Here is a 23,828-nt window from a genome sequence, read left to right as displayed (position 1 = left end):
CACCAAGGCCCTGTAAAACTGCAGTAAGACCTCCCTGCTCCTATACTCAAATCCCCTAGCTATGAATGCCAACATACCATTTGCCTTCTTCACCGCCTGCTGTACCTGTATGCCAACTTTCAATGACTGATGAACTGTGACACCCAGGTCTCGTTGCACCTCCCCTTTTCCTAATCTGCCGCCATTCAGATAATATTCTGTCTTCGCGTTTTTGCCCCCAAAGTGGATAACCTCACATTTATCCACATTATACTGCATCTGCCATGCATTTGCCTACTCACCTAACCTGTCCAAGTCACCCTGCAGCCTCATAGCGTCCCCCTCACAGCTCACACTGCCACCCAGTTTAGTGTCATGTGCAAACTTGGAGATATTACATTCAATTCCTTCATGTAAATCATTGATGTATATTGTAAAGAGCTGGGGTCCCAGCACTGAGCCCTGCGGCACCCCGCTAGTCACTGCCTGCCATTCTGAAAAGGACCCGTTTATCCCGACTCTCTGCTTCCTGCCTGCCAACCAGTTCTCTATTCACGTCAGTATATTACCCCCAATACCATGTGGTTTGTATTTGCACACCAATCTCTTGTGTGGGACCTTGTCAAAAGCCTTTTGAAAGTCCAAATACGTCACATCCACTGGTTCTCCCTTGTCCACTCTACTAGTTACATCCTCAAAAAATTCTAGAAGATTTGTCAAGCATGATTTCCCCTTCATAAATCCATGCTGACTTGGACCGATCCTATCTGCTTTCCAAATGCGCTGCCATTTCATCCTTAATAATTGATTCCAACATTTTCCCCACTACTGATGTCAGGCTAACCGGTCTATAATTACCCTCTTTCTCTCTCCCTCCCTTTTTAAAAAGTGGTGTTACATTAGCTACCCTCCAGTTCATAGGAACTGATCCAGAGTTTATAGACTGTTGGAAAATGATCACCAATGCTATTTCTAGAGCCACTTCCTTAAGTACTCTGGGATGCAGACTATCAGGCCCCGGGGATTTATCGGCCTTCAATCCCATCAATTTCCCCAACACAATTTCCCGTCTGATAAGGATATCCTTCAGTTCCTCCTTCTCACTAGACCCTCGGTCGCCTAGTACATCTGGAAGGTTATTTGTGTCTTGCTTCGTGAAGACAGAACCAAAGTATTTGTTCAATTGGTCTGCCATTTCTTTGTTCCCCATTATAAATTCACCTGAATCCGACTGCAAGGGATCTATGTTTGTCTTCACTAATCTTTTTCTTTTCACATATCTATAGAAGCTTTTGCAGTCAGTTTTTATGTTCCCGACAAGCTTCTTCTCGTACTCTATTTTCCCCCTCTTAATTAAACCCTTTGTCCTCCTCTTCTGAATTCTAAATTTCTCCCAGTCCTCAGGTTTGCTGCTTTTTCTGGTCAATTTATATGCCTCTTCCTTGGATTTAACATTATCCTTAATTTCCCTTGTTAGCCATGGTTGAACCACCTTCCCCGTTTTTTATTTACAGGGATGTACAATTGCTGAAGTTCATCCATGTGATCTTTAAATGTTTGCCATTGCCTATCCACCGCCAACTCTTTAAGTATCATTTGCCAGTCTATTCGAGCCAATTCACACCTCAAACTATTGAAGTTATCTTTCCTTGAGTTCAGGACCTTAGTTTCTGAATTAACTGTGTCATTCTCCATCTTAATAAAGAATTCTACCATGTTATGGTCACTCTTCCCCAAGGGGCCTCGCACAACAAGATTGTTAATTAGTCCTTTCTCATTACACATCACCCAGTCTAGGATGGCCAGCCCTCTAGTTGGTTCCTTGACATATTGGTCTCGAAAACCATCCCTAATACACTCCAGGAAATCCTCCTTCACCGCATTGCTACCAGTTTGGTTAGCCCAATCAATATGTAGATTAAAGTCACCCATGATAACTGCTGTACCTTTATTGCATGCATCCCTAATTTCTTGTTTGATGCCATCCCCAACCTCACTACTACTGTTTGGTGGTCTGTACACAACTCCCACTATCGTTTTCTGCCCTTTGGTATTTCGTAGCTCCATCTACACCATAGAAACATAGAAAATACGTGCAGGAGCAGTCCATTCAGCCCTTCTAGCCTGCACCGCCATTCAATGAGTTCATGGCTGAACATGAAACTTCAGTACCCCCTTCCTGCTTTCACGCCATACCCCTTGATCCCCCGAGTAGTAAGGACTTCATCTAACTCCCTTTTGAATATATTTAGTGAATTGGCCTCAACTACTTTCTGTGGTAGAGAATTCCACAGGTTCACCACTCTCTGGGTGAAGAAGTTTCTCCTCATCTCGGTCCTAAATGGCTTACCCCTTATCCTTAGACTGTGACCCCTGGTTCTGGACTTCCCCAACATTGGGAACATTTTTCCTGCATCTAACCTGTCCAAACCCGTCAGAATTTTAAACGTTTCTATGAGGTCCCCTCTCACTCTTCTGAACTCCAGTGAATACAAGCCCAGTTGATCCAGTCTTGATAGGTCAGTCCCACCATCCCAGGAATCAGTCTGGTGAATCTTCGCTGCACTCCCTCAATAGCAAGAATGTCCTTCCTCAAGTTAGGAGACCAAAATTGTACACAATACTCCAGGTGTGGCCTCACCAAGGCCCTGTACAACTGTAGCAACACCTCCCTGCCCCTGTACTCAAATCCCCTCGCTATGAAGGCCAACATGCCATTTGCTTTCTTAACCGCTTGCTGTACCTGCATGCCAACCTTCAATGACTGATGTACCATGACACCCAGGTCTCGTTGCACCTTCCCTTTTCCTAATCTGTCACCATTCAGATAATAGTCTGTCTCTCTGTTTTTACCACCAAAGTGGATAACCTCACATTTATCCACATTATACTTCATCTGCCATGCATTTGCCCACTCACCTAACCTATCCAAGTCACACTGCAGCCTCATAGCATCCTCCTCGCAGCTCACACTGCCACCCAACTTAGTGTCATCTGCAAATTTGGAGATACTACATTTAATCCCCTCGTCTAAATCATTAATGTATAATGTAAACAGCTGGGGGCCCAGCACAGAACCTTGCGGTACCCCACTAGTCACTGCCTGCCATTCCGAAAAGTACCCATTTACTCCTACTCTTTGCTTCCTGTCTGACAACCAGTTCTCAATCCACGTCAGCACACTACCCCCAATCCCATGTGCTGTAACTTTGCACATTAATCTCCTGTGTGGGACCTTGTCGAAAGCCTTCTGAAAGTCCAAATATACCACATCAACTGGTTCTCCTTTGTCCACTTTACTGGAAACATCCTCAAAAAATTCCAGAAGATTTGTCAAGCATGATCTCCCTTTCACAAATCCATGCTGACTTGGACCTATCATGTCACCATTTTCCAAATGCGCTGCTATGACATCCTTAATAATTGATTCCATCATTTTACCCACTACTGAGGTCAGGCTGACCGGTCTATAATTCCCTGCTTTCTCTCTCCCTCCTTTTTTAAAAAGTGGGGTTATATTGGCTACCCTCCACTCGATAGGAACTGATCCAGAGTCAATGGAATGTTGGAAAATGACTGTCAATGCATCCGCTATTTCCAAGGCCACCTCCTTAAGTACTCTGGGATGCAGTCCATCAGGCCCTGGGGATTTATCGGCCTTCAATCCCATCAATTTCCCCAACACAATTTCCCGACTAATAAAGATTTCCCTCAGCTCCTCCTCCTTATTAGACCCTCTGACCCCTTTTATATCCGGAAGGTTGTTTGTGTCCTCCTTAGTGAATACTGAACCAAAGTACTTGTTCATTGGTCTGCCATTTCTTTGTTCCCCGTTATGACTTCCTCTGATTCTGACTGCAGGGGACCTACGTTTGTCTTTACTAACCTTTTTCTCTTTACATACCTATAGAAACTTTTGCAATCCGTCTTAATGTTCCCTGCAAGCTTCTTCTCATACTCCATTTTCCCTGCCCTAATCAAACCCTTTGTCCTCCTCTGCTGAGTTCTAAATTTCTCCCAGTCCCCAGGTTCGCTGCTATTTCTGGCCAATTTGTATGCCACTTCCTTGGCTTTAATACTATCCCTGATTTCCCTTGATAGCCACGGTTGAGCCACCTTCCCTTTTTTATTTTTACGCCAGACAGGAATGTACAATTGTTGTAATTCATCCATGCGGTCTCTAAATGTCTGCCATTGCCCATCCACAGTCAACCCCTTAAATATCATTCGCCAATCTATCTTAGCCAATTCACGCCTCATACCTTCAAAGTTACCCTTCTTTAAGTTCTGGACCATGGTCTCTGCATTAACTGTTTCATTCTCCATCCTAATGCAGAATTCCACCATATTATGGTCACTCTTCCCCAAGGGGCCTCGCACAATGAGATTGCTAATTAATCCTCTCTCATTACACAACACCCAGTCTAAGATGGCCTCCCCCTTAGTTGGTTCCTCGACATATTGGTCTAGAAAACCATCCCTTATGCACTCCAGGAAATCCTCCTCCACCGTATTGCTTCCAGTTTGGCTAGCCCAATCTATGTGCATATTAAAGTCACCCATTATAACTGCTGCACCTTTATTGCATGCACTCCTAATTTCCTGTTTGATGCCCTCCCCAACATCACTACTACTGTTTGGAGGTCTGTACACAACTCCCACTAACGTTTTTTGCCCTTTAATGTTCTGCAGCTCTACCCATATAGATTCCACATCATCCAAGCTAATGTCTTTCCTAACTATTGCATTAATCTCCTCTTTAACCAGCAATGCTACCCCACCTCCTTTTCCTTTTATTCTATCCTTCCTGAATGTTGAATACCCCTGGATGTTGAGTTCCCAGCCCTGATCATCCTGGAGCCACGTCTCCGTAATCCCAATCACATCATATTTGTTAACATCTAATTGCACAGTTAATTCATCCACCTTATTGCGGATACTCCTTGCATTAAGACACAAAGCCCTCAGGCCCGCTCTTTTAACACCCTTTGTCCCTTTAGAATTTTGCTGTACAGTTGCCCTTTTTGTTCTTTGCCTTGGGTTTCTCTGCCCTCCACTTTTCCTCATCTCCTTTCTGTCTTTTGCTTTTGCCTCATTTTTGTCTCCCTCTGTCTCCCTGCATAGGTTCCCATCCCCCTGCAATATTAGTTTAACTCCTCCCCTACAGCACTAGCAAACACTCCCCCTAGGACATTGGTTCCGGTCCTGCCCAGGTGCAGACCGTCCAGTTTGTACTGGTCCCACCTCCCCCAGAACCGGTTCCAATGTCCCAGGAATTTGAATCCCTCCCTGCTGCACCAATGCTCAAGCCACGTATTCATCTGCGCTATCCTGCGATTCCTACTCTGACTAGCACGTGGCACTGGTAGCAATCCTGAGATTACTACTTTTGAGGTCCTACTTTTTAATTTAGCTCCTAGCTCCTTAAATTCTTTTCGTAGGACCTCATCCCTTTTTTTACCAATGTGCACCACGACAACTGGTTGTTCTCCCTCCCATTTCAGAATGTCCTGCACCCGCTCCGAGACATCCTTGACCCTTGCACCAGGGAGGCAACATACCATCATGGAGTCTCGGTTGCGGCCGCAGAAACGCCTATCTATTCCCCTCACCATCGAATCCCTTATCACTATCGCGCTCCCAATCTTTTTCCTGCCCTCCTGTGCAGCAGAGCCAGCCACGGTGCCATGAACTTGGCTGCTGCTGCCCTCCCTTGATGAGTCATCCCCCCCAACAGTACTCAAAGCAGTGTATCTGTTTTGCAGGGGGATGACCACAGGGGACCCCTGCACTATCTTTCTTGCACTGCTCTTCCTGCTGGTCTTCCATTCCCTATCTGGCTGTGGACCCTTCTCCTGCGGTAAGACCAACTCACTACACGTGATACTCACGTCATTCTCAGCATCGTGGATGCTCCAGGGTAAATCCACCCTCAGCTCCAATTCCGCAACGCGGACCGTCAAGAGCTCGAGGCGGATACACTTCCCACACACGTAGCGCCCAGGGACACCGGAAGTGTCCCCGAGTTCCCACATGGTACAGGAGGAGCATATCACGTGACCGAGCTCTCCTGCCATGTCTTAACCCTTAGATACCCTTAAATTGGTAATAACAATGCTAAAGTTCACTTACTGATATAAAAAATAAAAATAAAAGCTACTCACCAATCACCAGCCAATCACTTACCCTATTGGCTGTGACGTCACTTTTTGATTCCTTTCTACTTCTATTTTGCTTTCTCTCCCGCTGTAGCTGCACCGGTACGCCTCTTATAGGTCGCTCCCCTCTCACCAGCTGCCGCTGGCTCTCGATCTCCCGCTGGGCTTTTGATAGGTCGCTCCCCTCTCACCAACTGCCGCTGGCTCTCGATCTCCCGCTGGGCTTTTGATAGGTCGCTCCCCTCTCACCAACTGCCGCTGGCTCTCGATCTCCCGCTGGGCTTTTGATAGGTCGCTCCCCTCTCACCAACTGCTGCTGGCTCTCGATCTCCCGCTGGGCTTTTGATAGGTCGCTCCCCTCTCACCAACTGCCGCTGGCTCTCGATCTCCCGCTGGGCTTTTGATAGGTCGCTCCCCTCTCACCAACTGCCGCTGGCTCTCGATCTCCCGCTGGGCTTTTGATAGGTCGCTCCCCTCTCACCAACTGCTGCTGGCTCTCGATCTCCCGCTGGGCTTTTGATAGGTCGCTCCCCTCTCACCAACTTACCTTTGTCGATAGCCTTGTCTAGGATGGATGGAGGCTTCGCCCTCCCCCAGCAAGCCTTCTAGGAGATTTCTGGGGAAGTTCCGAACCCAGCTCCAGTCCTAATTTGTGGCCTCTTTTAGGTGCATTCTGCTAGAGCAATGCCAGGAGTGCTTCAGAAGGACTATGAATTTTCAACATTCCATTACTCAAGTAAGCAAACTGGGTATATCTCATCATTAAGTCAACATGGAGTGTTTGCACATACATTTAACCTCCGTATGTTTGCTAGCTTCTGGAAAGTCCTTGTTTGATAAGCTTTTGCAGATTCTTTAAAATAGTGACTTTGTCACTTTTTATTACTTGTGTTGATGTTAGAAGTGCAGGATGTTCACCCAGGAATATTTCCTCAAATAGAGTTTTAAATGCTGAGATTTTACTGAATGTTGGTATTAGCCAATTTAAAAGGAGATGTGCGCTGCAGCTTAGTGTGTATGAACAAGTCAGTAAACCTTGCTGATCTTCAAAGTTCACTTTGGAAAGAATCAATGGCAGGAACCCACAAATCATATATGCCCTCCACTTGCTTTGTTATTGTTTCATTTTTATACAATGTGGCTTTTTTTTAATGCTTACTTGATAGTAGGGTGCAAAGTGTTCTCAACCCCTTTCTCTATCCCTGCCTCATGAGAGGGTGTTTCCTCCCAGGGCAGTGCTCAGGTGCCAAGTCATCCCTGCTGTATATTGGGAGTTACACAGAGAATGATACAGTACCAAATCCAACTTTTATTGTGATTCCTTTGGCCTAATGATAGGACTTTTAACGTACAGCCATGATTTGTGTTAAAAGCCGTAGATTCAACAGTATATGGCTGAATCTATAATAGTGAAATGGGTTGCTGTGGTACCTGTCCTGCATCTTCTGCCCAGCAGGACAAAGCTCCGCTCTCGCCCACAAGGACTGAACAGTATTGCCTCCGTGCTATTTCACTGTTCCTAAGTCAGCACTTCGAACAGCAGTACCCACACAGTCCACTAACGCAATGGGATGGAGAATTGGGCATGTGCTGTGAGGAGAGAAGTCCCGCAAGCAAACTTCCACCCACACGTGATGGGGCAAGAGCTGCACCTTCACATAACAGCCAGTGCTCTGAGCCAGGAAAACTCCATTAGGAGAACAGTGGGGGAGAAATACTTTCTGGTTTGCTAGCAAGAGAACAAAAAGATATGAACAGGAGAAAAATAGAACTGAGGTGCAATACCTGAATGAAGCTTTCTAATGTCCATAATTGAGGTGGCAAGTGCAAAGCAGTTAAGTGTGTGAGATCTGAAAAATAAGTAATTTCTCTTGATGGCCCAGTGTCTTTGTGAATCATATCCTGCACAGTGCTGTACTACAAACTAGTCCTTACCATCCTCACAGAGGGAGTTCTCAACTTTACCTTAGTTTTTCTATGAGCAACACAGCAGGTGAGCTCCCAGGAAACCTTTGAAGAAGTCTTGAGGGCTGGAGCAATGCAGCCTATGCTCATTGTGTCCTGAGTGAATGTTCGACAGAGATCAGGGAGCCTACAACTCCTGATCACAGCAGTGTGACTTAGTTCACTTTCACCCAAGAACATTGTAAGATCAGAGCAACTTCGGATAATGTCCGAGGGCAGCATAAGCTGTATCCAATGGGGTTCCGCAGGGCTCAGTGCTGAGTCCCTTGCTTTTTGTGGTATATACATCAATGACTTGGACTTAAATGTTGGGGTTATGATTAAGAAGTTTGCAGATGACACTAAAATTGGCTGTGTGGTTGATAATGAAGAAGAAAGCTGCAGACTGCAGGAAGATATCAATGCACTGGTCAGGTGGGCAGAACATTGGCAAATGGAATTCAATCCGGATAAATGTGAGGTAATGCATTTGGGAGGTCTAACAAGGCAAGGGAATACACATTAAATGGTATGACACTGAAAAGTGTAGAGGAACAAAGTAACTGTGGGAGTGCAGGTCCACAGATCCCTGAAGGTAGCAGGTCAGGTAGATAAGGTGGTTAAGAAGGCATATGGAATACTTGCCTTTATAAGTCGTGGCATGGAATACAAGAGCTAGGAGGTTATGCTTGAACTGTATAAAACACTGCTTAGGCCGCAGCTGGAATACTGCGTGCAGTTCTGGTCACCACATTACAGGAAAGATGTGATTGCACTGGAAAGGGTGCAGAGGAGATTTACAAGAATGTTGCCTGGACTGGAGAATTTTGGCTATGAGAAAAGATTGGAGATGCTGGGTCTGTTTTCTTTGGAACAGAGGAGGCTGAGGAGAGACCTGATTGAGGTATATAAAATTATGTGGGGCCTGGATAGAGTGGATAGGAAGGACCTGTTTCCCTTGGCAGAGGGAGTCAACAACCAGGAGGCATAGATTTAATGTAATTGGGGAGAAGTTTAAGAGGAGATATGAGGGGAAATTTATTCACCCAGAGGGTGGTGGGGATCTGGAACTCACTGCCTGAAAGGGTGGTAGAGGCAAAAACCCTCATCACATTTAAAAGATACTTGAATGTGCACTTAAAGTGCCGTAACCTACAGGGCTACGGACCAAGAGCTGGAAAGTGGGATTAGGCTGGATAGCTCTGGGTCGGCCGGTGCGGACACAATGGGCCGAAATGGCCTCCTTCCGTGCTGTAAATTTCTATGAAGAGGGAACAGCCTGCCTTGGGTCGGCTCTTTGCAATGCATGTAAATGACACGGGAGTGGAGAATACATACAGGCTAGAAAACGTCATATTTTACCCACCGCATGGTGTGGTGGACAGTGCAAAGCGAGCTGAACAGCTGATTGTTCATGCTAAACGTGGACTATTAATTGAAATTCACACACAAAGCCAGCTGAAATTGAATGAAATTACCACCCACATCTGCATTGCAGACACCAGTTTGGATAAGGTCAAATGAAGCAGTCAACAACTACGTGACAGCCATAATTCTTTTTTTTAAAGAATTCACTGTTGTTGTTAGACCTAGCTATAGTCGTAGCCACAACAGAGGAATGAGATTTATAGCACAAAAGATAGTGTACAAAAATAGCATTTTTTCCCAAAGTTTTTCATCAGCATTCCAATATGGTTCAAACTGCCTAAGATTGCTATTCTGAATTTGACGCCAATCTGTCTATAATAAAAACAGAAAATGTTGGAAATATTCAGCAGGTCAGACAGCTTCTGTGGAGAGAGAAGCAGAGTTATTGGCGCAGAAATTCCAGCCTCCTGGGTCCATATTGAGTGTGTATGGACCCGGGAAGGCATCGCAAAAGCCAGTTTTCAGTGCACAATGCGCATGTGCTGAAAACCGGCTTTTCCGATCTGTCAAGCTCCAGCTCTTATCTTGGCAGCCAGGATATTCATAAGGACAAGGTTGCGATATTTACCTATATCTTGCCCAGCAAATGTCCTGAAAACTCTTGCGCCTGATAAAAGCCTACTTTTACAGGTGTAAGTGTTTTAAAACACACTCAAAACATAAAAAATAAAATTTAAAAAGCACATTTTATTTTTAAAAACCCTGCCCACCACGTTAAATTTATTTTAAAGCATAATTAAAAAAAACATTTTAAAAATCCGAAAAATATATATTTTAAATAATACATAAATAACTAATTTAAATTAATGTTAAATATGTAGTGTTTATTTTTTCTATATTTTATTACTATTTTGTGTGCTTGGGGGGCGTTTCTCATTCATAATAATGGGAACTCCAACTTACGGAGGCTGAACTCCAGGACATAGTCGACGTATTTACTGAGGCGTACGAAAGCATGGGCCTTGCGCTAAACATCAGCAAGACAAAGGTTCCCCACCAGCCTGTCCCCCAGCCATCAAGATCCACAGCGCGGTCCTGGACACCGTGGACCACTTTCCATATCTCGGGAGCCTCCTATCAACAAGAGCAGACATTGATGACGAGATCCAACACCGCCTCCAGTGCGCCAGTGCAGCCTTTGGCCGCCTGAGGAAAAGAGTGTTTGAAGACCAGGCTCTCAAAATTGCCACCAAGGTCATGGTCTACAGGGTTGTAGTAATACCCGCTCACCTACATGGCTCAGAAACTTGGACCATGTACAGTAGACACCTCAAGTCGCTAGAGAAATACCACCAACGATGTCTCCGCAAGATCCTACAAATCCCCTGGGAGGACAGACGCACCAACATTAGCGTCCTCGATCAGGCCAACATCCCCAGTATCGAAGCACTGACCACACTTGATCATCTCCGCTGCGCAGGCCACATTGTTCGCATGCCAGACATGAGACTCCCAGGCAAGCGCTCTAGTCGGAACTCCTTCACGGCAAATGAGCCAAAGATGGGCAGCGGAAATGTTACAAGGACACCCTCAAAGCCTCCCTGATAAAGTGCAACATCCCCACTGACACCCGGGCGACCCTGGCCAAAGACCGCCCTAAGTGGAGGAAGCGCATCCGGGAGCACCTCAAGTCTCGACGCCGAGAGCATGCAGAAATCAAGCGCAGGTAGCGGAGAGCGTGCAACAAACCTGTCCCACCCACCCTTTCCCTCAACGACTATCTGTCCCAACTGTGATAGAGACTGGTTCTCGTATTGGACTGTACAACCATCTAAGAACTCATATTAAGAGTGGAAGGAAGTCTTCCTCGATTCCGAGGGACTGCCTATGATGATTATGAATGAGAACATACTTTACCTGATTGTCTGCCCAGAGCCATGTGACTGCAGCTCCAGCCCTGCGCACGTCTTGATGTGCACGCACTGCGACGCGCAGTCAGTGGAGACCTCAGGACCGGGAACTCGCGTGGGCGCAGCAGCTTCAGGTAAGTGCGCTTATTTTTAAAGTTTTTTTAACCGATGCCAATCTTTCAAGTTGATGACCTTTCATCAGAATTGTATCTGTTTAATGAGTCCATTGTGTATATATAGCTGGATTTCTCCTAATGCTTTCTGTTTGTGAAGCCCATAAAAAAAATGCATCTATCCTCTGTTTGAAACATAACTGCAACTCATGTGTGATGCTGTGCCTTACCACCTTTAAATCTGTTGCTTTTATTGATTCCACTAAGTAGCTATCCCCAGTGCTCACAAGGGAATGATGAACTTGCACAGGTGTGTAGTGGATTGTGTGAGAGATGTGCAGCATCAATATGCATATATTTGGGGCACTTTGTGAGTAGCACAAATGAAGGCCAGAATCTCTAAAACGATCACTAAAAAAATGAGCAGGTTGCCAACTATGGATAATAGGTTATTTTTTGAGTGGTGTATTGATAGAGTATTCAAACAGGCTCATTTAGACAGACTGTGAAAATTCACAGACCCCCCAAGTCAAAGCTACTACGTGCTGCTCAGCATGTTGCATTAACTCATCAATCAGCTTGACATTTTCGGACCTTGGGTAGCGAGCCAATAAAATGTTAAAAGACTTTAAATTGAGCCAATAAGGTCAAAGAAGGCGAGTTCTTTTCTGTAAATTGATCCAGGTATAAAGTACAGCCATTTTGACCATGTGTCTCAGTAAGACAAAGAAACTGGCAATCAGCCAACAGTTTGTTGCTCTCGGCCAGTATTAAAAAGTTAAAACTACCATCGGAGTTCGTATTTCATTGGAAATTAAGAGATCTAACACGTATTTACTTGCAATGCAGTTTCATCGCAGCCCTGCTAATCTTGACCTGCAAACAGTTTGCTTTAATCTCCACTTCCAATTGAACTTGACTAGAATCACAGAGAAAATAATGACAGCTGTCATTTGTGGTTTGGATTGCTTATTATTGCAGTAAAACTGGCTGCCTCCAGATAGAGCTTAAGATTCACTTTAATTTTGTGCACCATTAGTTACCAACTGGTGTTATGGGAAGAGTGATTCACTGCTTCATTTTTACCGTTATGATGTATCCCCTTCTGGGGCTGTCAAAATATGATTTATACTGACAGAATAAAATGGAATATCATTAATAGCAATTGTAATTTTAACTCCAATCCCTGCAGCCCTTCATTGTTGCTGAGATGCTGATATGTTTGTCATTCCAGAGACGAGAAAAGGTACCTTGCAAAATGGTGGAAGGAAGTTCACGTGGGGGATTTCATCCGATTATCTTGCAATGAGATCATCCCTGCTGATATGGTGCTGCTGTACTCCACTGATATTGATGGCATCTGCCACATTGAAACCTCCAATCTGGATGGAGAGACCAACCTGAAGCAGAGGCAGGTGGTGAAGGGATCCACAGAGCTGGTGAGACACTTCTTTAGAGACTAAGGGCCCAACTTTGGCCATGAGTTGCATCAATTTTTTTGGAGTAAGTTGTTTTTTCTGGCGTAAGTTTAAAAAATGCCATTTTCCCCCCAAAATTTGCTCCAGAGTAAGTCAGTTAGGTCTGATTTTTTTTTTTAGGTCAGTTTTTTTTTCAAAAGGGGGCATTCCCAGACACTGACACCAGTTTTAGCTATTTATGCCACTTTGACCAGCGAAAACTTACTCCAAATCGACTTAGGTCAGCGTATGTGGCCAGCTCTGAAAAATCTTGCGGGCAGTGAAGAAAAAGCAGCGCACATTCGACAGACATTAGGGCCGGGATAGGGGAGGGAGGGGAACTGGAGAGGACCTCAACAACCAAGCACCAAACATTGCAAGGAAAGGCTCAAACAATTAAAATATTAATAAAAATGAAGTAAATCCTACCGGAGAAAAGCGAGCTGCTGGCCGCGATGTCACGGGGTGGAGTGGGGTGGGGGGTAGCTGGAGAGAGAGAGAGATGCTGGTATACAAAACACTCTTTCTTCCCCCCCCCCCCCAAAACTCTCCTCCTCCCCCCCCCCCCAATACATTCTTTCTCTTTCCCCCCCTCCCCCAATAAAAACTCTCAAACACAACCAATAAATAGAAAATAAAACTGAAGTCTTACCTCGCCTGGGAACTCAGCGGGCCGGCCGGCTGGCCGGTGCGGGAGACCACTCGGCCGGCGATAGGGTGTGGCAAGATCAGGGCATCCCTTCAGTCGGGAATAGGGGCTGCGAGCATCGGGTCCTGCTCACAGCTCGCAGGACACGCTGGGAGGGTAGGAGCATGCGCGCAGCCCTCACTGAGCATGCGCGCAGGTGCCGGCACTGTTTTCGGCGCTGGTCTGTTGCTCCACCCACCACTTCAGACTGCACGCCATGCCAGGACTCCGGGGACTCCGAAGAGCGGCCAGGTTGTGGCCCCTTTTTTCCGGCAGCCTTTCCAGCGCGCAAAGTTAGCGCGCTTAGGTTGGGCAAAGTTGGGCCCTATTGGCTAGCAGTACAAAAACTACAACTATTCGATCACTCTTGCACATGCTGATAGTTCTGTATTTGTTCAGGCAGAATTACCCAGTATTTTTGTGTTTATCTGTAAAATATTTAGCATTAGAAATATGCAATTGAGTTTCAGTTCAGTACATGGCTTATGATTAAGGTTAGTAAGGCCCTGATAGTAAATGACCACTAATCAACTAGTTTTAAAAATATCTCCTCATTAATTGCTTGTCTATTTATAAGTGTTAATTCCACGATCCTAAATTCCTAGAAGGGAGCTGTATGCGCAGAGAGCAGAACTTGCAGTGCGGCCCTCTATCTCCAACGTATGCTCCCTTTGATGAGCACAGCTTTCCAAAGAGATTGTGGAACTAACCATATCATTATAATTTTTGAGTTTTTATCTTCTTTCTACATTCCCCATACTCATGGGAGGAAGTAGACCTTAAAATAGAATGATTAGTGCCACCCCTCAACTGAAGCCATTGAATTAATTGAGAAACAATCTGTTGTGTTGTAAGTGCTATAACTGTATACTTTTTAGTGACCACTTCTTGATGACACCAATGTCATGGAGAGATCGGAGGTTTTCTGATGTTCTACAGATAACATTTGGGAATGATGTAAATATGATAAATTGGCCTGTCCCTTACACATTGGTTTTCTGTACAGGACTCTGAAGCTGACCCTGAAAGGTTCAACAGCAGAATTGAATGTGAAAGTCCAAACAATGATCTAAACAAGTTCAAAGGCTATATGTAAGTGTTCAGTGTTTCACAGCTAACCACAGAAAGGTTTAAGATGCAGGCTTTAAGTGTTGGGAAACCTATATCAAATTAGGTTGTTGCTCAACCTTGGTGTCTTGCTTGACTGAGCTTCAAACCCCTCATCCACCAAGACCACCTACTTCCAACTACAAAATATCACCAATCTCTCTCCCTATCTCACTTTCAATGCACTGAGATCCTCATTCATGCCTTTGTCACTTTGAGCCTCAATTTTTCCAGTACTTCCTCACTGGCCTCCTAAACTGCATCCTCCATAACTTCCAACTCCTACAACAACTTTGCCATCCATACTAATTTCATTTACCGATAACATCCTCCTTCCACACCTTCAATAGCTTCCCAATACTTAGGGGCCGAAATTGCCCTTTTTTTTTAAGAGCCACCACCGCCACAAAGAGGCGATGACAGTGCGAGAAGTACTCACCGCTTGGTCGGCACGGAGTCGGCAACAATCACGACATTGCCCTAATTTTTTTGGGGGGCGGTGGACATTCCTGCCCCACCATTGTTCCCACCACATCACCCCCTAACTGACTGGCAGCGACCCCCTTTCCGCCCCGCAGGAAATTGCCCCGCGGGAGCGGATCAGTTGGCACTCTGCTCTCTGACAGCTTTCCCCTGCAGGAAGCTGCCTGTGGCTGCGTCCGCTCTTAACGGGGAGGGCGCACTGCCGCGGCTGCCATTTTATTTTAATTGTCGGCTGACTCCGAGGTCACGGGTTCGGCCGAGCCACCAACAGGCAGCCCGGTACCCCCTCTATCAGAATGCAAGTTGTTTCTGATTTCATAACTGTTCTGGTTCTTCTCCCAATACAACAACAAAGACATTTTACCCTTAATAAATTGTAAAAAAAAGTCACCCATTGAAAATGGTAATGAGCCAATCATTCACCAAGGAAAATCAAGACTTGCAACCTCCAAAAGTTGATCTTAAGTTAAGAGTTAAGGTGCATCCTGTAGATTTATGTGACACACCCATTTGTTTCTAAAGGCTAGGAAATGTTAATGGTGAGAGAAAATGAGTAGGAATTTTAACCAGTCCCATCACACACATCTTGTTTGAATAGCTCAAATATGTATATATGCTTTCTCAATCTGTTTCTTTGAAATTTATCTTAATAAATATTTAGAAGAAGAATAAATACGCCTATTGTTTTTCCTTCATTAATAATCATCTTTCTTGAAAATTGCTGTTCTGTCTGCAGGGAACACTGGAATAAAGAGCGGGTTGGTCTTAGTAAGGAGAATCTTTTGCTCCGAGGTTGTACCATTAGGAACACTGACGCTGTTGTGGGAATCGTTGTTTATGCAGGTTAGTGTTAGAACTAAAACTTAACTTGGTGTAAAATAGTCTACAGCTTGGTGATAAATTTTCTTGACCACAATTATTTCCCATTGAAATTCCATAAAAATAGAAAGAGCAGCATTATTTAATTGGCATTGCAGATAGTAAAAAACTTAAGTTGACTGCTATGTGAAAACAACATGTGAGCTAGTGACAGATGTATTGGGATCACTATTATGTCCGTTCTTCCAGTCAATCTGGTTTAGGAATGTGATGGTAATTTTTGTTGGAGAAAAATTGAATTAAAGTATTTTTACAGGTTTGTCCTCATGGTTCCCTTTTGAAATCCAAATTATGCTAAATTTGAACACCTAGGCCTAGAAATTGGCCTCCTTAGAGCCTTCCATTATTGCCTGCGGTGGGGGTGGGGGGCGGGGTGGGGGATGGTGCTAACAACTTACCAACTGGATGTGGCAAGAAGACCGACTCCCATCATATTCGGCGGGAGGTTTGTGGCGGTGGTACAGCATTGCGCCCCGATCTCCTTCGCCCGGAGATTGTGAGGTCATTGCCGTGCTCATCACCCCAGTAGAGCCCCGGACCCGAAATTGCGTTCCGTCCCCTACAGCATCACCGAGTGAAAGCACTGGCAGCTGCACGAGGCATTCATCGGGAGACTGGGGGTCTTCAGAGGCGATGCTTAACGGCAAGGTGGTCGAGGTAAGTAAAACAAAAAAAATTTCACATCTCTCTTTCAGTTGCTTTCCTTGTTTCTTGCCCACAATCGATCAGTCCGGCATTCTGGTGCAGTGCATCGTGCTGATCGGGCTGAATCACAGCTGCCGTTGAGGTCCAGGTAAGTCTTCTTTTGCAGAGCCTGCAGTGATGGCCGTTCCCTTTAAGGGAGGGATGGACCCTTCCATTGCGGCAGCGTTGCACAGCCCATTGGACAGTGCTGCACACCTGCTGCTCCGCCTGCTGCCTCTTGCACTCCAGGAAGTGGAGCGCTTGATTCAGCGGTCCACTTCCTTCCTGCAGTGTAAACGGGAAATTTTTTAAAGTTTTAAAACATTAGCACCTGGCGCTAATTTTGCAAACTCTTGAAAGTTTGCGCTCCAAATGGGGCGCTCCCGAATTTCTCCCCCTTATTGTGATATTTTTGTCTCTCTTATTTTGAACAATGCATCGACTGGGAGGATTTAATGGTTCTGACCAATTTAGGGAAGCTAAAATTAACATCAGTCAGTACGCAGAGTTCTTATATTAATGATGATTACTGATGTCAATTCAGTTTCCACTTTCCATTACTCTCATTAACCGCAACCTCCCTATATCTACAGCACTTGTATTCAGATGGAAGTTCAAATTCAAAAAGTGAAATCAAAATGATGTCAGAGACTATAATTTTGGTGTGAAAGGTGTTATAAACTGGTAACAATGTAAGCATGTGTCTACTAGTGCTGCTCTGGGAACTAGAGAACAAAAGACTTGCATTTATAGAGTGCTTTTCACAACCACCAGATGTCTCAACGCACTTTACAGCCAATGAAGTACTTTTTGGAATGTAGTCACTTGTAATGTGGGAAACACGGCAACCAATTTGCGCACAAGCAGGCTCCCACAAACAGCAATGTGATAATAACCAGATAATCTGCTTTTATTATGTTGTTTGAGGGATAAATATTGGCCAGGACAATCAACTAAGGAGATTACTAAAGAAACCCACTGGGAAGTTTTATCTTTCAGCCATTCATTCTCAGTTTCCCATTTGTATATCTGTTTTATGTTGTTTAATTACAGTATTTAAAGAAAATGCTCACTTTCTTTCCAATTTTAATTAGCACTAACATCGGATTTTCAGTTGATTTTGCATTGTTTTTTCTGAACCAGGGCATGAAACCAAAGCGATGATGAATAACAGTGGCCCTCGGTACAAGCGCAGTAAGCTAGAAAGGCAGCTTAATACAGATGTTCTTTGGTGTGTGGTCCTACTATTGGTTATGTGCCTGATTGGAGCACTTGGTAAGTGGACAAAATGTGAATGAAAGAAGCCTGGCTTGACGGTACACAATGAATTAAATATATCTTTCTGTGTGAGAAGTTGCGCAACACTTCCTTCTCAATACAGAAAAATATATCCTTGTTGAAGTGTGAAGTGATAATTAGTCATAAACTTTTAATTGGTCTGTGGTGTAATTTGAATAGTAGAACTCAGGATGCCATCTTGTTTCCGAGACACATAAGGCAGCCATTTTGAAATAAATCAGAAACCTGAAGTTATAAAAGCCACTGCTGGAGAATTTTCACTATTTTACTTCCTGTGTTCAATTGGGATATCTGTTCCGATGGAATACAAGAATCTCTAGATAAGGGGATGCTCCATAGCATCTCACAAAAAGGACATACTCACTATATACAGTCAAGTAATCATCATCATCATAGGCAGTCCCTTGGAATCGAGGAACACTTGCTTCCACTCTAAAAATGAGTCCTTAGGTGGCTGAACAGTCCAATACGAAAACCACAGTCCTTGTCACAGGTCAGATAGATAGTCATTGAGGGAAGGGGTGGGTGGGACAGGTTTGCTGCAAGCTCTTTCCACTGCCTGTGCTTGGTTTCTGCATGCTGTCGGCGATGAGACTCGAGGTGCTCAGCGCCCTCCCAGATGCACTTCCTCCACTTAGGGCGGTCTTTGGTCAGGGACTCCCAGGTGTCAGTGGGGATGTTGCACTTTATCAGAGAGGCGTTGAGGGTGTCCTTGTAACGTTTTCTCTGCCCACCTTTGGATCATTTGCCATGAAGGAGTTCCGAGTAGAGCGCTTGCTTTAGGAGTCTCGTCTCTGGCTTGCGAACAATGTGGCCTGCCCAGCAGAGCTGATCAAGTGTGGTCAGTGCTTCAATGCTGGGGCTATTGGCCTGGTTGAGGACGCTAACGTTGGTGCATCTGTCCTCCCAGGTGATTTGTAAGATCTTGCGGAGAAATCATTGGTAGAATTTCTCTAGCGACTTGAGGTGTCTACTGTACATGGTTTATGTCTCTGAGCCATACAGGATGGCGGGTATTACTACAGCCCTGTAGACCATGAACTCGGTGGCAGATTTGAGGGCCTGGTCTTTGAACACTCTTTTCCTCAGGCGGCCGAAGGCTGCACTGGTGCACTGGAGGCGATGTTGAATCTCGTTGTCAATGTCTGCTCTTGTTGGTAAGAGGCTTCCAAGGTATGGGAAATGGTCCATGTTGTCCAGGGCCGCGCCATGGATCTTGATGACTGAGGGGCAGTGCTGTGCGGCAAGGACAGGCTGGTGGAGGACCTTTGTCTTACGGTTGTTTAGCGTAAGGCCCATGCTTTCGTACGTCTCAGTAAATACGTTGACTATGACTTGGAGTTCAGCCTCTGTATGTGCGCAGACGCAGGCGTCGTCCACGTATTGTAGCTCGACGACAGAGATTGGGGTGATCTTGGAACAAGCCTGGAGACGATGAAGGTTGAACACGTTCCCACTGGCTCTGTAGTTTAGTTCCACTCCAGCGGGGAGCTTGTTGACTGTGAGGTGGAGCATGGCAGCGAGGAAGATTGAGAAGAGGGTTGGGGTGATGAGGCAGCCCTGTTTGACCCCGGTCCGGACATGGATTGTGTCTGTAATGGATCTGTTGGTAAGGTCACGGCCTGCATGTCGTCATGGAGCAGGCGGAGGATGGTGATAAACTTTGGGGGCATCCGAAACGGAGGAGGACGCTCCATAGACCCTCGCGGTTGACAGTGTCAAAGGCCTTTGTAAGGTCGAAGAAGGCCATGTATAAGGGCTGGTGCTGTTCCCTGCATTTTTCCTGCAGCTGTCACGCTGTAAAAATCATGTCCGTTGTGTCCCGTGGGGGACGAAATCCACACTGTGACTCCGGGAGGAGCTCCTCAGCCACAGGGAGAAGACGGTTGAGAAGGATTCTAGCGACGACTTTCCCAGTCCTGATAACGGAGATTCCTCTGTAGTTGCTGCAGTCGGATTTGTCCCCTTTTTTAAAGATGGTCACGATCACTGCATCTCTCAGATCTCCTTGCATGCTCTCCTCCCTCCAGATGAGAGAGATGAGGTAATGTATTTGCACCAACAGTACCTCTCCGCTATATTTCAGTGCCTCAGCAGGGATTCCATCCGCTCCCGTAGCCTTGTTGTTCTTAAGCTGTCTTATGGCTTTTTCTACCTCGTGCAGTGCTGGGGTTTTACTGAGGTGGTGACAGGTAGCATGCTGCGGGATGGAGTCGAGAACACTTGAGTCAAAGGCAGAGTCTCAATTGAGGAGAGTAAAAAGTCAAGTAATGCCAGTATTCTGTAGCCAGGTTGATAAATGCTCAAATGCTCCATTTTTCTTTGCTATGTACTGCTAATGCAATTCACTGGACCTTAGCTCAGCTTCCTTTTCTCTCAGGGCTGTGACTGGGTATCCATACATACAGATATACTGCCGAGTCTGCTTCATGTCTCTTGGACAAACATCTTCTTACTAAAACAGAATGTTTTCACGCTAATCAAGTATCTTAGATTTAAGCTATGAAATCTTCTTTGTATTTGAGAAGAGGGAGGTAGGAGCAAAACCTTGGATGGATTTGAAAATTTGAACAGGATTTTAAAGTTGATGTGCTGGGGAATGGGGAGCCAATGAAGTTCAGATATGATAGGGCTAATAAAAGTGCAGGATTTCTTTTGGGAGAGGCAGAGCTTTAGATGAGTTGGAGGTCATGTAAGGTAGCACTTGCAAAGCCAGTGAAGAAAGCATTTCAGAAATCAAGCTTAGATGTGACAAAAGGCATGAATGAGAGTTTTGGCAGGAGTGGGAGTGAGTTAGGAATGTGGATGGATAATGTTGCAAAGGTGAAAGTAGGTAGTCTTGGCAATGGACTTGCTGTAGTTTTGAAGCTTAGCTCAGGATTAAGCAAGATGGCAAGAATGCATAGCAGTACATTTTGTATTGGGTTTCTGTTTTATAGGTTAGCAGCTTTAAGTGCCAATAGTTTGCAGACTCGTAACCTCTGTCCTTCCGTCTTTATTTTAGCACAAAAAATTTTTTCACATCCATCAGTCTAATTCTCTTAATTATGTTAAAATGTTGCCTTTGTTGCTTTCTTCCTCCATTTCCTCTCTTGTGTTCACTTCATGTCAGAACAGATTTAAGTTCTATAGCTTTACTCAATATTAGTTTAAAATGTGGTGCTCTTCTTAAAAATAAGGATATACAAAGTGGCCAAAACTAGCAGGAAGACAGAAGATTGGGAAGCTTTTAAAAGCCAGCAAAGAATGACTAAAAAATGATTAAGAAAGGGAAGATAGACTATGAAAGTAAACTAGCACGAAATATAAAAACAGATAGCAAGAGTTTCTATAGGTATATAAAAAGGAAAAGAGTGGCTAAAGTAAATGTTGGTCCCTTGGAGGACGAGACTGGGGAATTAGTAATGGGGAACATGGACATGGCAGAAATCCTGAACAAATATTTTGTATCAGTCTTTACTGTAGAGGACACTAACAATATCCCAACAGTGAATAGTCAAGGGGATATGGGGCGGAGGAACTTAACACAATCACAATCACTAAGGAGGTGGTACTCAGTAAGATAATGGGATTAAAGGCAGATAAACCCCCTGGACCTGATGGCTTGCATCCTAGGGTCTTAAGAAAAGTAGCGGCAGGGATAGTGGATGCATTGGTTGTAATTTATCAAAATTTCCTGGATTCTGGGGAGGTCCCAACAGATTGGAAAACTGCAAATGTAACACCCTTATTTAAAAAAGGAGGCAGACAAAAAGGAGGAAACTATGGGCCAGTTAGCCTAACATCTGTGGTTGGGAAAATGTTGCAGTCCATTATTAAAGAAGCAGTAGCAGGACATTTGGAAAAGCAAAATTCAGTCAGGCAGAGTCAGCATGGATTTATGAAGGGGAAGTCATGTTTAACAAATTTGCTGGAATTCTTTGAGGATGTAATGAACAGGGTCGATAAAGGGGAACCAGTGGATGTGGTGTATTTGGACTTCCAGAAGGCATTTGACAAGGTGCCACATAAAAGGTTACTGCACAAGATAAAAATTCACGGGGTTGGGGGTAATATATTAGCATGGATAGAGGATTGGCTAACTAACAGAAAACAGAGAGTCGGGATAAATGGTTCATTCTTGGGTTGGCAATCAGTAATTAGTGGGGTGCCGCAGGAATCAGTGCTGGGACCCCAACTATTTACAATCTATATTAACGACTTAGAAGAAGGGACCGGGTGTAATGTAGCCAAGTTTGCTGACGATACAAAGATGGGAGGAAAAGCAATGTGTGAGGAGGACACAAAAAATCTGCAAAAGGACATAGACAGGCTAAGTGAGTGGGCAAAATTTTGGCAGATGGAGTATAATAAAAAGGTCATGCACTTTGGCAGAAAAAAATCAAAGAGCAAGTTATTATTTAAATGGAGAAAAATTGAAAAGTGTTGCAGTACAGAGGGACTTGAGGTACTTGTGCATGAAACACAAAAGTTTAGAATGCAGGTACAGCGAGTGATCAGGAAGACCAATGGAATCTTGGCCTTTATTGCAAAGAGGATGGAGTTTAAAAGCAGAGAAGTCTTGCTACAGTTATACAGGGTATTGGTGAGGCTACACCTGGAATACTGCGTGCAGTTTTGGTTTCCATATTTATGAAAGGATATACTTGCTTTGGAGGCAGTTCAGAGATGGTTCACTAGGCTGATTCTGGAGATGAGGGGGTTGACTTATGAGGAAAGGTTGAGTGGGTTGGGCCTCTACTCATTGGAATTCAGAAGAATGAGAGGTGATCTTATAGAAACGTATAAGATTATGAGGGGGCTTGACAAGGTGGATGCAGAGAGGATGTTTCCACTGGTGGGGGAGACTAGAAATAGGGGGTATAATCTTAGAATAAGGGGCCACCCATTTAAAACTGAGATGAGGAGGAATTTCTTCTCAGAGAGTGTTGTAAATCTGTGGAATTCGCTGCCTCAGAGAGCTGTGGAAGCTGGGACATTGAATACATTTAAGACAGAGATAAACAGCTTCTTAACCGATAAGGGATTAAGGGGTAATGGGGAGTGGGCAGGGAAGTGGACCTGAGTCCATGATTGGATCAGCCATGATCATATTAAATGGCAGAGCAGGCTCGAAGGGCCGTATGGCCTCCTCCTGTTTCTATTTCTTATGTTCTTATGTTTTTATTGCTCTACTGTTAACCTATGACACGAGACTTCCAAAGCAAGCGCTCTACTCGGAACTTCTACATGGCAAGCGAGCCCTAGGTAGGCAGAGGAAACGTTTCAACCTCCTTGATAAAGTGCAACATCCCCACCGGCACCTTGGAATCCTTGGCCCAAGACCACCCTAAGTGGAGGAAGAGCATTCGGGAGGGTGCTGAGCACCTTGAGTCTCATCGCCCAGAGCATGCAGAAATCAAGCACTGACAGCAGAAGGAGCGTACAAAAAACCAGACTCCCCACCCACCCTTTCCTTCAACCACTATCTGTTCCACCTGTGTCAGAGACTGTAATTCCCGTATTGGACTGTACAGTCACCTGAGAACTGTCTTTTAGAGTGGAAGCAAGTCTTCCTCGATTTTGAGGGACTGCCTGTAATGATGGTGTTAACCTTCTCGCACTTGCATCTACTAGTATACCAATACATTCTATTTACTGTGGCAATTGCTGCCACGCAATTTTCAGGGTTAGAAATTGCCTTCCGCCCGAAACGAGGCACACCTATCATATTTAAAATGTTTCTCCACCCCTGTCCAGCTGCGGGGCCTCTCCCGCGG

At 44.9% G+C, this 23,828-nt stretch overlaps 1 protein-coding gene across 4 annotated transcripts in view; it reads left to right on the top strand.

Moving 5' to 3' along the window:
* The window catches only part of LOC139242021 (phospholipid-transporting ATPase VD-like), a 277,618-nt gene that overhangs the window by 138,663 nt on the left and 115,127 nt on the right, over nt 1–23,828 (top strand). For all 4 annotated transcript variants that reach the window (XM_070870156.1, XM_070870149.1, XM_070870165.1 and 1 more), the window contains 4 exons: nt 12,707–12,911; nt 14,624–14,709; nt 15,944–16,050; nt 17,914–18,045. In XM_070870156.1, coding sequence (XP_070726257.1) covers nt 12,707–12,911; nt 14,624–14,709; nt 15,944–16,050; nt 17,914–18,045 — 530 coding nt within the window. The remainder of the gene's footprint in view (nt 1–12,706; nt 12,912–14,623; nt 14,710–15,943; nt 16,051–17,913; nt 18,046–23,828) is intronic.

The sequence above is a fragment of the Pristiophorus japonicus genome, chromosome 2, assembly GCF_044704955.1.
Source record: "Pristiophorus japonicus isolate sPriJap1 chromosome 2, sPriJap1.hap1, whole genome shotgun sequence".
NCBI lineage: Eukaryota > Metazoa > Chordata > Chondrichthyes > Pristiophoridae > Pristiophorus > Pristiophorus japonicus.
Note: the sequence above shows the minus strand (reverse complement) of the source record. Positions and strands in the feature narration are given on the sequence as shown.